This window comes from Xenopus laevis, chromosome 8L, assembly GCF_017654675.1.
Source record: "Xenopus laevis strain J_2021 chromosome 8L, Xenopus_laevis_v10.1, whole genome shotgun sequence".
Classification (NCBI taxonomy): Eukaryota; Metazoa; Chordata; class Amphibia; order Anura; family Pipidae; genus Xenopus; species Xenopus laevis.
The window spans coordinates 101,028,859-101,044,878 of record NC_054385.1 but is presented as its reverse complement, the minus strand read 5'-3'; the positions used below and the strand labels follow the sequence as shown (position 1 = coordinate 101,044,878).

General features: G+C 38.1%; 1 protein-coding gene across 1 annotated transcript in view; it reads right to left on the bottom strand.

Moving 5' to 3' along the window:
* Window positions 1–16,020, bottom strand: part of mipol1.L (mirror-image polydactyly 1 L homeolog) — a 183,213-nt gene that overhangs the window by 119,236 nt on the left and 47,957 nt on the right. The window contains exons 6-8 of the mRNA XM_018231144.2: window positions 10,197–10,326; window positions 7,976–8,009; window positions 6,044–6,214 (exon numbers count right to left, since the gene is read on the bottom strand). Of these exons, the coding sequence (XP_018086633.1) occupies window positions 6,044–6,214; window positions 7,976–8,009; window positions 10,197–10,326 (335 nt within the window). The remainder of the gene's footprint in view (window positions 1–6,043; window positions 6,215–7,975; window positions 8,010–10,196; window positions 10,327–16,020) is intronic.

Below are 16,020 nucleotides of genomic sequence, written 5' to 3'. Positions count from 1 at the left end.
GTTTGCATATTTGTATAGTCTTTGGCTATGACAGATCTCGGCTGAGCACTTCCAGTTTATCACTACCAGCAACAAGCCTTAATAAACAGGGATATGTAGTTATTAGCACTTTTACAAGTTTAATTGTTAGCAAATGATTGTACAGGAGCTTAGTTCTTACAATGTTTACAAACAACATTTCCCAACTATAATAATGTATGATTTTAGGTCTAAATAAAAGAAAAGTTAAAGTCAGAAACCTTGTTTAGGATCGTCTGATCACACAAAGAATAGATATTGAGAATAATTATTGGAATTGAATAATTACAATAACATAATAAAAGATGTGTATGCAACATATAAGTTTAAACCCTATAAGTATAATGAAAATTGAGGTGGAAGGTTGAAACCCCCCTGCACCAGTCGTGATGATACTCAATGGAAACCTGAACATGCAGTTTCTTAGCCAGCATAAGTTACCTCATCTGACATTAGACTGGGGCAAATTGTCTTCGAGGAAGAGGAAAAAATCTAAAGGGCAAAATGCAGAAATTTGCCACAAATCGCTCTGCATAGCAAAAGCTTACATTGATGGAACACAGCTGTGATAAATAGCCTTGAAGCCTTTGAGCAATAAAGACAAAACGTAATGCCTGAAGCTACAGATACCATACTCCCCTCAATACTGGAAACCATCAGCCACTGCCATTTTCAGGCTGACTTACATTCCCCAAAAATGATTCCAGTTTCCCATTACCCTTACTAAAGGTCACCATAGACGCAAAGATTTTTCTTGCCAAACGACAGATTTTAGCGAAGTCCGACCAATCCGTCAAATTATCATGAAGTTAGTGGGATTCGAACGATCGTACATCTTATGATTTTTCGTCCGACATCTGTCAGAAAATTGATCGGCCAGGTTAAAAAATCTAAATATCGGTCGCAGTGCAATCTATCTATCTATGTTTGCAGGGACAAGAAGGCAGCTCCCCTCAGTTTTGTTGGTAACAGCGCCTGAAATGGTTTTTAGTTGATGGACACATCATACATTTAAACGATCATTTTGAAATAATCGTGGTCTCACGATAACGATTGGATCTTTTAAAACTCTTGACATCTATGGCCAGCTTTAGGATCAGTGGAAAAGCTGCCACTAAATAGCCCATGAGCAAAGACCTTCATTGGACTTAAAAAATCCTGGACATCTCCTGGATCTGCTGACTTTAATGTTACAGCCATGCTTGCTGTGCTTTATCGTGCACACAGCATGCGTCTCCCACCTCATACATTCTCTCTCTGCTTTTGGTATATTGATTCTCAGGGGAACTAAATATCCATAGTAACAAACTTTGCATTACCAAACTAAGCCATTCTCTTATTACTTGTTATTTTAAGTGTGAATCTTTTACACAGGCGTAGTAATAATACTTTAGGGATGTTAGATGTTGCAACATTAAGATATGCTGTCATGCTGTCGCGTATAAAGCCAGGCCAGCAAATAAAGTTTTGGGGCCCCCTATTATGGCCGTGCAATCTGTGCCCTCCTTTCACATAGGTTTTGGTTAGGGCAGGCAGGAAGGAGGGAGGATACAGAATAGGTGCAGGCAGGGAGTTGGATAAAGCTTACAGGTAGTGATAGGCGAAATTCTTCCATTTCGTTTCGCCAAAAAATTATCGAATTTCCTGCAATTGTGAAAATTAAACATTTTAATGAAAAATCTTGAAAATCGCAAATTGACGCATGCGTCCAAGCTGACACTGGTGTTAAAGTTAATGGGCGTTTGCTTATTGTTGACGTGACGATTTTGACGCAAGCTACTTTTTGGACGCACGTCAAAAAATTTTTAACGCCGGCGAAACGCGTAAATTCACCGCAAATTCGTGCCAGGCGATTTTATTCGCCCATCACTACTTACAGGCATCAGGGAGGGTATAGAGTTGGTGTTTTGTAGTGTGGGTTCTTTCTGGGACCCCTTCTCCCACTGTAGCCACAATGGTCACAAGATCTGCTGTATAAAAGTTATGACACTGCTGTCATAGCATTGCATGGTTAGTTGAATTACAAAAAAGACAAATGTTCATCAAGTTTATCCCATCTATGTGATGCCCAGCTTTGCTGACCCACATTAGAAAAAAACTTACCAACTTCACACCTCCTTCTGTAAACACACACACAAAGATATACACACAACAGACCCAGAAATATTTACTTACATACAGAAGGTTAACTGTAGCTGTACTGTAAACCTTGTTATTGAATGTCTCCTTGCCTAGCCAAGGAGACATTAAATGGGTTGTTCAACTTTAGATTAACTTTTATAATGATGTAGAGAGTGATATTCTGAGACAATTTGCAATTGGGCTTCATTTTTTATGATTTGTGGTTTTTGAGTTATTTAGTTTTTTATTCAGCAGCTCTCCAGTTTGCAGTTTCAGCAGACTGGTTGCTATGGTCTAAATTACCCTAGCAACTATGCATTGATTTGAATAAGAGACTGGAATATGAATAGGAGAGGGCCTGAACAGAACGTTGAGTAATTAAAAGTATAACTAACAATAAATATGTAGCCTTACAGAGCATTTGTTTTTAAAATGGGGATTGCATACACTAAAGAAAAGAGGTCACATGAAACAAATGCACTTATTTAGTAATTTAGGTACAGGTGTGGGATCTCTTATTGGGAAACCTATTATCAAGAAAGCTCTGGATTAGTGGGAGGTCACTTCCCAAAGAGTGCATTGTAAGCAAATAATTCCAATTTTTAAAAATGTTTTCAATTCTGCGAGTTCGAGTTGTGAAACTCAAAAACTATAATTGATCAAGTTTTTGGTGAGAAAAAACTTGAATTTCTTGAACTGAATTTTTGGGCAAAACCCTCCAAAAAAAAAAAAAACAACTTGAACATCATGCAGGCAATTAACATCTTCAAATGGTTCAAGGGACCTCTGCCATTGATTCCTACATGACCTAGACAGGTTTTTGATGGTGTCATTTCAGATTGAAGTTATTTCCAGGGTCTGGGCATAATAAATCTCGATAAATTTGAGTTTTTTCCAAAAAATTTTAGTTTTTTCTTAACCCAAAAATTTTAGTTTTGACAAAAACTTGAAAACTCAAATTTTCATAGAAAACACAACTCAAACTTTAATAAACAACCCCTTAATGTTTAAAATGATTTTTGGCAGACAAGTTATGAAAATGAAGTAAAAATTTGTTATCCCAAATAAATAAATAAATAAATAAATATAAACACAAACGTGAGTCCATGTGTGTAAGAAAAAAGCAGCAGCATTTAATAAAGTCTATGGGGCACAAGTACGAAGTGACTAATGCTGTCGAAGATTCGCAGCGTGATGTAATTTCATTACTTTGCCAATTTACTAACGGACGCAGGCGTCACTTCGCTAGCGAAGGAGATAGACGCTAGCGTTGCTTCGCACTCTAACGCCAGGCGAATTTTCGCTCTGGCTAATGGACATAACCCTGCAAATTCACTAAGATGCGGATTTTACTGAACGTTACCTCTTTCGCCAGACTTGCCTTTGCCAGCTCAGATCAGGCGAAGTGCAAGTACATAGGACTTCCTCAATTTTTCATGGAAAATTTTTTCAAGTCCCAAAAAACGCTGGCGTTTAACCTGCAAAAGTCCTTAAAAATGTTTTTTTGGATAACCAGGTTCCCCCATACATTTTCTAACATATGGAACATAAACTATACAGTGGGCTCATGTATATGGCAATATAACAACTCTTGTTGCGCCAGACATAATTGAATGCTAGCTCATCTTCTCTAATTGCCGATGTAATGCGAGCGAAAATTTGCCAGCGTTCGGCTCCCTGGACGCAACTTCGCATTTTCGTAAATTAGCGTTGTCTGAGCAAATTTTCATCTGCTCAAGTGTAGCGATGGGTGTGAAGTCGTCGCTGGCGAATTTTCGCAGGTTAGTAAATTTCCCCCTATAACTGGTATAGAATGGCCAGAATGGCTTGAATAATTTCAGGGCAGTTATCAAGACTGTTCTTTTATATTGACCATGTTCTGTAGCACCCAGTCTCTTTTTATGAGCTACTGAGAATATACCCATTACTGCAGGTGTGAGATGATGTCGGACGGAAACACGCCAAAGGGGTGGGCAGATCACAATGCAGTTTTTATGTTCTTACAAAGACCCACAACTGCTTACTCTCACTTTGTTTCTTTCTGGCACATATACGCATTTGGATTTTTACTGTAAATATCACATATATATATATAGATATATATATATATATATATATAGATATATATATAATATGTTTAATTAATTTGCACTCACCAATAGAAAGTTCCGCAATCAGAAAGAAAGTGCTTATTTTGAAAAGTCAATTACATCTTGTGTAAGGGAAAAAAAACACATTTCTCCTTTTAGTCTGCTGCGCGAAAGTGGGCTTTTTACGACTTGCTACAGACCAGCTCGGTAATTCTGCCTCTTTTTGACGACATTCTACCCTATTTAAGCTGCTTTGCTACTGGAATTATGGAATTTGGCAGGGTTTACAGGAAGACAAGTGAATGTTTATACTGCGTTAGGAAGGGAAATCAGTTAGCTGCTAGCTGGCAACCTTTGACTACAAATTCTAAGGTTGCTTTGTACCCGCAAAAGCATCTGCAGCCTGAGAAAGCAACGAGGTACTGTGAGCCCCAGTGCATTCAAAAGCACAGGAATATGAGATATTTTGGGAGACAGGGCCAAAAGACATTCTTTTAACCCCTTGTTTACCTATGGAATAAATAATGACTTTTTTTAGTTTTGGGAATAATAAACACAAGTGTCATAAAACAACACACTTTAACAAAACCAGCAATTAAAAAATAAAGAGAAATAATTACACTGGGGCCAATTTATCAGAGGTTACCACATTTTACTGGGCTTTCACCTTTCAGCAAGACATTACCAATCATTTTATATTTAACTACAGCAACTTTTTTAACTGGAAAATTTTGATAAATGCTAAATGACAGTAAACCGTTGGGAATCCTTCTGTATTATGCATTTGATCTTTCATAAATCTTTCTCAGAAACAAATACATTGAAGCAGTAAGCTGGATGTGAGGCTCCTCTCCCATCAGACAACCTGGCATCCAGGTGCTAAAAATGGTGTTTGACAAATAATATTTTTAGTTGAGACTGACCCATTATTCAAAAGCACTGCCCGATATCTTGCCTCCTCCATCTGCTGCACATGGCCACTCAGGTAGGAAGTATAGCTGAAACCCTATTATAGCTACTCCCTAGTAAAGGAGACACATAGGATACATTTTAAAAAAAAAAAAAAAAAAAAAAATGTAATTGTGTAGGCAATAATGTATACTATATTGTGCTGGTTTTACTTTTGGGTGTAAATTAATATTGTCTTTAAAAATGCCTCCTTTATTTGAGCTCCCCACAGATGTTCTCTGGTCCCTATCTGTGTTTCAAATGAGGGTTGGCGTGTCCTAACGGTCCCTGGCAGAAATACTGTCGGAGGGGGGTAGCCAATCACAGCCATGCAATCACACAAGCAGAGACAGGATTCAGTCCCTTATAATGTTAGCATAGCTGCTGATTGGTTCCTATCCTACAGTGCAGTTTGTACTACCGGCTACCCTGCACAGCCTGGGAAAGGAGGAAACAGGAAGCGGAGTGGTTGGGCAAGGCCAGTAGGGTCTTTGCAGAAATTTTTCAATAAATCAGCCCCAAACATAAATTTTTTTTGAGCACTTTCCTTCAAAATTTAAATGAGTATAATGCATTGGCGCTTTCTTGTTTTTCCACACACTAGGTCTCCTTTATCCTTTGAGGCTGCAATGTGGACACATAGAGACATAACCGACAGCTCGGAGGGGTTTTGGCTTGACCTTTAGAACCTGCTACCTGCCTGAGATCCACATGTAGTGTGCTGTGTCAGCTTGACCCACAGGTTTCAGACCCACACACATCACTTATGGCAACAACCAGATAAGTGAATTCATAGCTAGCCTATCAATATGATAAAAAAAACTACTTTCCCTATTTAAAACAAGACGCTATGGCTGGTTCCTGACCTGAGCGCGAGCAGCATCCCTTTCCTGGATGACGGCTCCCATTTCTTCAGTTGTGATATGTTCTCTTCTCTCTTGACTTTGCCGAATCCGCTCTAGTATAAGTGCTCCATTTTGCTGAATTGCAGCACCTCCTTCTGCTTCTCCCAACTGGGCCAATAGCTGCTGCAGTGTCTGTAGGTCATACAAAAGGAGAGTGAGTGACTGGACATATCATAATATGCAGAAAGAGGACATCTTCTGGAGAATGCTTGATTACCTTCCATTTAAAAAATAGAGTTATCTAGCATTTACAGTACACACAATAATCAGTCACATAAGTAATGATTAAATATTAATTATTCTTATTTATACTTCTAAGTGTGAACTGTCTCCTTGCTTGTCTCAGCTGAATCATTCTCCATAGACTCCAGAACAATATTTCCATCTAGTGGGCAGATGAGGCAATTATTCTAACAGAAACCAGTCAAATGTGTAAGTGTATATGCGGGTGCGAGTAAAGGTGCAGACATGCTCTATGCCCATAATAAGCTATGCTTACAATGTCTATTACTCTTTAATTGCATTTCAATAGTTACAATCGCCAGGTATTGAATCTGTTGCTATTGATTTGTAAAAAAAAAAAAAAAAAAGTTTGTATTTGTAAGTAAGTTAGTTACCATTAGGAAAGGGTAGTCAGAGTTAATGTGGCCATACACAGTGAGATTCACCAAACAGATCTTGGCCCATTTAGCCATCCAAACACTGGGTCAAATCAAGCCTAAAACCAACGACCAGATTGTACAGGATGGCATAGGAGGATCACATCTACACAACAATGCGTTTCTCCTCTGATGGGTTTTTCAAATTTGCCAAACTGATATCTGTCCAATTTGTAGCCAGATATTGGTTGGGCAGGCAGGTCAGGGTCCCTCATACATGGGGCGTAAGCTGCGTGGGGACCATGTCAGCAGCTTTTATCAGCACGTGTATGGCTGGCTTGAATCTCCAGTCTTTCCATTACAAAGCAACAGATTCCTGGCTGAGATTGTGTCTTTTTAGAAGAGAATTAGGACAACAGTGGATCAAAACCTTCGGTAAAAAAAATGTGTTCACATCACTGCAAGATTTTGAGACTTGAGCAGGACTGGACGAGTGATTAAGAACACCTAGCACCATAGAGGAAACACCTCACAGCAAATGTTAATTTATGAAAACTGAACTAATTATATATGGATAAAAATGAAACAAATATATTAAAAAATTAAATATAAGACATTTAGGATACCTTTATATATGAGGTATGGGCACTTTAAGTACAGATTTATCTTTCTAAAATAAAATCCTTTCTTCACAGCAGACACTAGTGAAGCATCTGGCACAAATAACGAATTGCCACGGAAATGAATGGTGTTCTTTGTGTGCTTTGCTGTCAAAGATACATCCCTGCTTTTACACACCAATTAAATTGTGCTATGATGAAAAAGTTTGACAAACACTTTTTACAAATATTTCCCAGTGCCAAAAAAATAACATACTCATTTAAAAGTAACTCCCTTCTTCCAGACTCCACAGAGTCAAGTGGGAAGAGGGGGATGATTTAGTCCCACCTCCTGCTCATAATGCACTTTATTCTCTACGCTCTTTACCCCTCTCTACATAATGACAGAATATTTTGGAAAGCTATGAGACTAATGTAATTTTTCCCCAAATAAAAGGTTGTGCCACTTTACAATAACAATACAACAAAGTGGGACAAGCAATAAATGTAAAACAAGGGTTCACAAGAGCTTGCAATCAAAAAGGAATTATATTGATGAAATCATTTAAAATGTGTTCAATAGGTATGTGCTTTTTATTTTGTACAATCTGGTACACTGGTACAGGAAGTGCAAGTCATAATGAAAAATTTTTTAAAAAGCCAATGAGGAAATGTATCCTTGGAAGGAAGCTTACCATGTCGCTTTCTTCAGGATTTAGATCTTCCAGCCTAGGAAGGAAAGTAGCAAGAAAGAGAGATGAGTTAAGGGAGTGGATAAAACACTAGTGGAGTGCTAAGTGATGTTCCATTCAGAAGCAAAATGAATTCTCTTTCCAAATCTTTGGGAGCTGAAGTAATTTCCCTCTGAGTGTCTTCAGGGGACGCCCTGCACTCCTGCAGCATTATGGAGCCAGCTGTTCCGCTGAATCTTTCAATAAAGCCGAGCTCATCTCTCCTCAGCTGCAGCCTGTTAACTTATTAATGTTTGCCGCAATATACAGCTACAGGGATCACTTCTTCATATGTGCCGAAATGACAGCATAAATCAGGCGATTCACATGTTTTTATTGATCAATTCTTTTTAATTAGGGCTCCTGCTGCCTCATCTTTTACTGCTAAAATTAAAACCCCTGGATAAATTTTTTACAATATTATACCGGGAGCAGCTAGGTTTCTTTTTTTCCATTAACCCCGATATGATCAGATGGGAGTTAAAAGTTTAAAAATGAAATAAGCGATGTTGCCAACATGACAACCTCACTGTTAGGGTTTAAAAAACACACTACCTCTACTTTACCCATGTGATGCTGAGCCAGTAAAGGCTACTCATTAACTATGTGGAATTTTCTAAATCCACAGTTGACACAAATAGGGCCTCGGTGTCTATAAATGCAGCACCTCTGCCATGTCCAAATAAAAGATAAAACATTCTTTATTCTTCTCAAATGTATTTAGAGAAAGCAATTTATAATGTAATTAATATACTTAACAGACAGGCAAGTAAAGGAGTCAAGGAGCTACGGTGCCCATATGAACATAAACCTATACTGAGAAAATTTAAGTAGAGGGTTATGGTTATTCATACAAGGGCAGCAGATGAAACTGATCCAAAAAACCAACACAGAATCCACTAAACCCAACCAGTAGTGGAGCTATTGGAATCTGTGGACTCTAATTATCCATTATTTTAAACTAATAAATATGGTCAGAACTAATTAAAAGCAGATTAATTTATTATGCCCCTAGGAGGAGTTCAGAATATCCAAATTCAGCTAAATCCACTAAACCCAACCAGTAGTGGAGCTATTGGAAGCTGTGGACTCTAATAATCCATTATTTTAAACTAATAAATATGGTCAGAACTAATTAAAAGCAGATTAATTTATTATGCCCCTAGGAGGAGTTCAGAATATCCAAATTCAGCTAAATCCACTAAACCCAACCAGTAGTGGAGCTATTGGAAGCTGTGGACTCTAATAATCCATTATTTTAAACTAATAAATATGGTCAGAACTAATTAAAAGCAGATTAATTTATTATGCCCCTAACAGGAGTTCAGAATATCCAAATCCAGCAGACCCTAAGGGCCATATGAGCTCTAGACTTGCCTACTGCAGACAACCCTAAAGTCATATGGAGTTTAGATATTTAACAGTGATCCCAGTGCTTCTCTGAGCTGAGACAATAACATATTACCCATCGTATAATGAGAGTGAAATATACATATTAATAGGTACCTGTTTCACAAAGCACCGAATAGCTCTTAACGGGCTTCAATTGTATTTTGCAAGTCATTGTAAGTTCTTCCCAGTCACTTAGGGGGTTATTTATCAAAATCCAAATTATGCTGATTATTTTAAAATAAAAAAGTCAGACCAAACTAGAATACACGATTTGACTTTATTATTAAAAAAATAAGGATTTAATTGGATCAGGGAAAACATGATAAAATCAAGCAAAAACCCAAATCGTATGATTATTTTGCAGGGTTTTCCCAAAAAGCCCAAAATAGTTAGATTTTCTGGCAAATTCCAGCACAGACCACAGAAACTTCCAAATAGGATAGGGACCTTTTCCATTGACTTATACAGTATACAACCTGGGCAGGTCTGAGATTGCGGATTTTCGGATTCTGACCTTCTGCAGCATCAGAATATAATAAATTAGAATTTATAGTAAAAAAAAATGTTTGTTTTTTTGCGTTTTTAGCATTTAGACATTAATAAATAACCCCCTTAATGTTAGTTATCAGACTTGCACTATGGATTGCCCATTTGGTGTAAGCCTTAATTATCATGTAGCATAATACAGCTACATTTTGAAGTATGCCCAGTGTAGAGCAAATCTGAAACATTAAAAGAGACACTTAAAGAAAGTGTTTGTATACAGAGCTTGTTTCAGGGAAGAAATCCTCACTCTTTTAGGTACAACTGAAGACTCTGCACTCGTAGAAGAGCTTCATCACGTTCTTCATTGGCCAATCTGAGTCGTGCCATTAGCGCCTCATCTCTCTCACGCTGTGCACGGTACACCTCTTCTACCAGAGCTGCAGAAGTAATAATAGAGATGTGAATGATGAACAATCTAAGCAAAGTGTTGTGTAATGTAATGCTACTATATAAACAAAGGAAAATTATATAAATCCTATATTATATGAAGGTTCTAAATGGTAATTAATGCATACATTTATCTGCTTTAAGTGTCAGCTTGTGCCACTTTTGATCACAACTAATCTGGTTTTGGTTCAGGAGTAAATATTGTGTTTTCATCTTAAGTTTGCTGGATATATTTACTTCAAAGTGAATTCTGTTTCACATTTGTAATATTTCAAAGATCCAAAAAGCTGTATAAAAAACTTTTTGGATTGGATTGTATGGAAAGTTGGAAGAAGGTTAAACCCTATTTGATATCTATCGGCCACTGCTATCCTACTGTATATGCAGCAATGAGAGACAATTGATTTATATTGTATTTGACTGATATACACAACTAAAACTTTATTTTATTAGGAAAACAGGAACTGTGAATGAGCCAATGAAGCAGTACTTGCTCATACTTGATAAAGGGCCTGTGTGCCCGAAACATGTTGTTGGAATAAACACTTTTTGCAGCAAGTACTGCTTCATTGGCTCATTCACAGTTCCTGTTTTCCTAATGCATATTGCGATTACACCTGTGGCAGGGGTGTTTACTGCAGAATTGAGCCTACAATTAACCCACACTTAGCCACCTCTACTTTTGAATTAAAACTTTATTTTAATACCCACTTAACTACAAAGAAACAAAAAGACCCATACAAATATATTGTAAAAACAATACAAAAGTAGAGACTGTGCAAACCTTTACATGCATGGCACACTGTACTACAGTCATTGACCCCTCTTACATTAAATTTGCTTGATTATTATTCCAGGCTCTTGTATATAGGCCTATACAATATTGATCAACTTGTTCCATGCTCCTTAGATTTCTAGTGGTAGTTTAATGAATCAAAAACTGATTAGGCCAATTAAATGGTAACTTTCTTTTTCACCTTTAAAACAAACCATTACATTCTTTTAAAGGAATTGTCCAGTATAAGAATAAAAACTGGGTAAATAGATAGGCTGTGCAAAATAAAAATAGTTAATTAGCCAGAATAGTAAATTAGCCAAAAATGTAATGTATAAAGACTGGATGTCTAACATAATAGCCAGAACACTACTTCCTGCTTTGCAGCTCTCTTGGTTTCCACTGATTGGTTACCAGGCTGTAACCAATAAGTGACTTGAGGGGGGGGGCACAGACATAGTTCATAACCGTTGCTTTAGAATCTGAGCTGAATGCTGAGGATCAATTGCAAACTCACTGAACAGTTATGTCCCACGTGGCCCCCCTTCAAGTCGCTGACTAACTCAGAGTTATAGAGCTGAAAAGCAGGAAGTAGTGTTCTGGCTATTATGTTACACATCCAGTCACTCCAGCCTTTATATATTACATTTTTGGCAAACTATATTAGAAACATTTTTCATTTTGCACAGCCTATCTATTTACCTAGTTTTTATTTTTACACTGAACTGTTCCTTTAAAAACAATGATTTTTAACATGTGTCAGGGCCCAAAATGCTGTTTATGGTGGGTATCCATGACCCCACTATAGTAAAACTAACTGCCTTGCTAAATAGTCAATAACAATGAAATAAGGTACATTATATTTCTATACCGTACTGAATTAAAAAGTGTATGTTGCAGCAATCCCCTAGCAAACAATTTAACATTGACAGGGCCAGATTTACATAGAGGGCACCCCTAGGCCCGCTGACCTTTGTTGCCCCCATCCCCTCCCTTTTATTCATTCAAATTTTCATCATCAGGACCGGAGCAATGGGGACTGGTGCACGGGAGATTTAAAAAACTATCGCATCTCCTGCTCATCCCCAGTGTTTCTAAACCAATGTAGGTGTGGTTGGGCAGCATGCCGCCCCCTAAAATCCTGCCGACCTAGGCCCGGGCCTTGGTAGCCTCTCCACAAATCCGGGCCTGAACATTGATTCATTTGCCAGCCTTCCTCCCTCCCACCAGGAGTAGGAATTACATCCTCCCTCCGTATAACATTTTCTTTAGTTACCATAAATAACAAATAAAAAAACAAACAAATACAAAAAGTATTGTAGAAGTGATACCTATATTGGCTAACAATAAAAATACATTGCAAGCTTTTGGAGCACCAAAGCCCCTTCGTCAGGCAAAATACAAATGAAAGCTAGAAAGGCAAGGCATATATTCTGTTAGATCAGTGAAAGGTATTCATGGGCAATAAATTAGGAAGTTACAGATAGATAGAGATCAAATGTGGATATAATACAATAAATTAGGGTGGGTTGTATATAGTCCAGGAGTCTGGATTCAGTCAGGCCACATAGTGTGACATGAAACCTGACCCTAAATTTTTAGGGGATGCCATATACCTCCAAATGATGGGAAGTGCTATGGGAAGCAAACAGGCACCTTAGTATGCCAATCTGTTTATGGCCCAGTTAGAGGAAAATTACCTGGCTTCCTGCAACACCAGGCCCTTAACCTATTTACGGTATATAGATGACATACTTATCATATGGACAGCATCAGAAAAATAACTATTGGCATTTCACCAAATATTTAACCAATTCCACCCCACCATCAACCTTACACTTAACCACTCTTACTCACACATCAACTTCTTGGATACAACCACCTACATCAAAAATGGAACCATACAAACATCCCTATACCAAAAACCAACAGGCAGTCCTGCATATCTTATGTGGGACAGTTTTCATCCTCATCACATAATAAAACCAATTGTGTTTAGCCAGGCTCTGAGATACAACCGGATTTGCTCAAACCTTGATGACAGAAATAAACATCTCAATTCCTTACGGAAAACCTTTGTTAATCAGAGATACCATCCGCAGGTAATTGATGATCAAATCCACAGAGCAACTCAAATACCCAGAGACACACTCTTGGATTACAAAGAAAAGACAGAAAACAACAGGGTACCTATTGTAGTTACCTACAACCCACAACTGAACATTATTAGAAAAATAGCCAGAGACCTGCAACCCATGCTCCATACAGATACCTGACTAAAACAAATATTCCCAGAACTACCTCTCTTGTCTTATAGACAATCACCTAATCTGAGGAAAATGATTGTCAGAAGTGCTCTTCCTAAAACAACTAAAGCAGGTACATTTTCCTGTAACAGCAACAGATGTGAAACCTGCAAATACATCTTGTGCAAAGATCAAGTTGTAATTCCGAATACACAAAAAGTCTACACCTTTCTGGACTACTATTTGTGTGCTTCATCCAATCTGGTATACATGATTACATGTACTAGGTGCTCTACAGCATATACATTGGTGAAACAGGGGAAAAATTGCGCACAAGGATGAACCGTCACAGACATAAAATCAACACCAAATCATGTGATACACCAGTGGGCAGGACCGCCATCAGAAATCACAGGGCCCCATACGACAACATTTCCTGGGCCCCCTGGGCTGCGCCCACCGCAAGCCCCACCTACAGGTCCGCCCTCCCCACCCCACAGATCCGCCCCCCACCACACAGTAAAATAAACAAAAAAATTTTGGTGGCTAGGGTTCCCACATGTTATAAATAAAATATAAAAAGATATTGGTGGTCAGGGCCCCCCATAAAAAAAAATATTTGTGGCCAGGGCTCTCCCATTAAAAATATTGGTGGCTAGGACCCCACATAAGAAAAAAAAATTGGTGGCCAGACCCCCCCCCCCCCACATTATAAGAAAATTGGTGGCCAGGGCCCCTTAAACGTCCAAGCCTTCCCGAAGTCAGCAGCTCTCAGAAAGATGGGGGACCCAGCTAATCAAGTAAGTGTGGCATGGCCGGGGCCCCCTTACTCTCGGGCCCCCTACAACTCTCCCCCCTGATGGCTGCCCTGCCAGTGGGGCAACATTTCTGCAGTCAAAATCCCAGCCTTCAGGACATGCAGGTCTTAATTCTAAAAGGGAACTTTAAAACTGAACGGGAAAGGAAGATTTATTAATTCAAATGTATGGAGTTATTTAACACATTAAGACAGGGCCTTAATTTAGGTTTCATGTCACAATATGTGACCTAACTGAATCCAGACTCCTGGACTATTTACAACCCACCCTAATTCATTGTATTATCTCTACATTTGATCTCTATCTATCTGTAACTTCCTAATTTATTGCCCATGAATACCTTTCACTGATCTAAGAGAATATATGCTGTGCAGTTCTAGCTTTCATTTGCATTTTGCCTATCGAAGGGGCCTTGGTGCTCCGAAAGTTTGCAATGTATTTTTATTGTTAGCCAATATAGGTATCACTTCTACAATACTTTTTGTATTTGTTTGTTTTTTTATTTGTTATTTTGCTACTGGCTAACATGGTTCCACAGTTTTTCTTTAGTTACCCAAACTGGTGCTAAACGGCTATCTGGTATTAAGGATAACTGAGTAACAGTGATGGAAATTTTGGTTAGTAGAGGCTAAAATACGGGTGCCCAACTGCAGACTAACATGATTAGAAACAACTGGCAGTATGTCATCCAGTGAGTGTCAATGCATAGATCTTCAGATGAGAGAGCACTGGGTAAATTTTAATTTAAACTTGCTGTATAAGATTCTGCTAAAATTGGTTTTAGCACTTAACCGACACCAATGGCAAATGCTTCCCGTAAAGCGGTATCTGAATGCCTATAGCATACCTATTGGCACACCTGTATATTTAGCAGATCAGCTAAGAGGTGGAATTTATTGTCAATGTAGAATGCTCATTTCTGATTGGCTACTACCAATCCTATTAGAAAACAGATGAGGGTTTCTGGTTTTGACCGGAGGGAGCCATTTGATTATAAAATCAGTAGAGACAAAATTGATAAGGCAAAATTGTTATCTTATTTTGTTTTCTGGCTTATTTTGTTTTCTAGTAATAAAGCTTTTACTCTTTACCGGTAAGTATTGCAGGGTTTCAGAAGCCTTACACCAAGAGTGGCAAAAAAACTTTGAAACTCTGAACAGCAATGCCCTTTGTATTATACCGGTGTATAGCAAATACTGTATGCTCATCCTGCTGCCCTGTATTTGTTGCAATGGCCAATACTGTGGAGTAATGGGGATTACAGTTCAACAGCATGAGATGAGTGTCATCTTGGAAATGCCTATACTAATGGAAAAACAGAAGATATCTCTGTTTAATGCAGCCAATGGCAATTTTTGGTCTTTCAATCACTTTAAATATAAATAGAAGTCCCATCAGGCTAAACTTAGATGTTTTTCCACCTCGCTTATTACTATGTTACTACAAAATAATAAGAGGTTCCTGGCAGTAAGTGCACACAAAAACATGCAACTAAACATAATCAAGCTAATAAACCCAAGCAAATACAACAGCATCACTTAGGATTTCTTTGCTTTTCATTGCTTAGCTATATACTCCAATATTTGCTCAGTGAAGGTTCAGAGCAGTCATATTACATGGACAAATATTATCACCCTCTGCGTAAGCCAGTTTGGGACACCCTCCCAATGCTGATATAGAGGGGATGTTTACCAACATATTTGGATACTTCCATCTTTAAACACGCTTATCAAATATCTAGGAATTCTTGAACAAATGAAACCCGTGACCTCAGGTATATTTATTTTTGACAAATAAACAAATCTAGTGCAACAGCCTGATTTTTATAATGTGTGAAGTAAATGT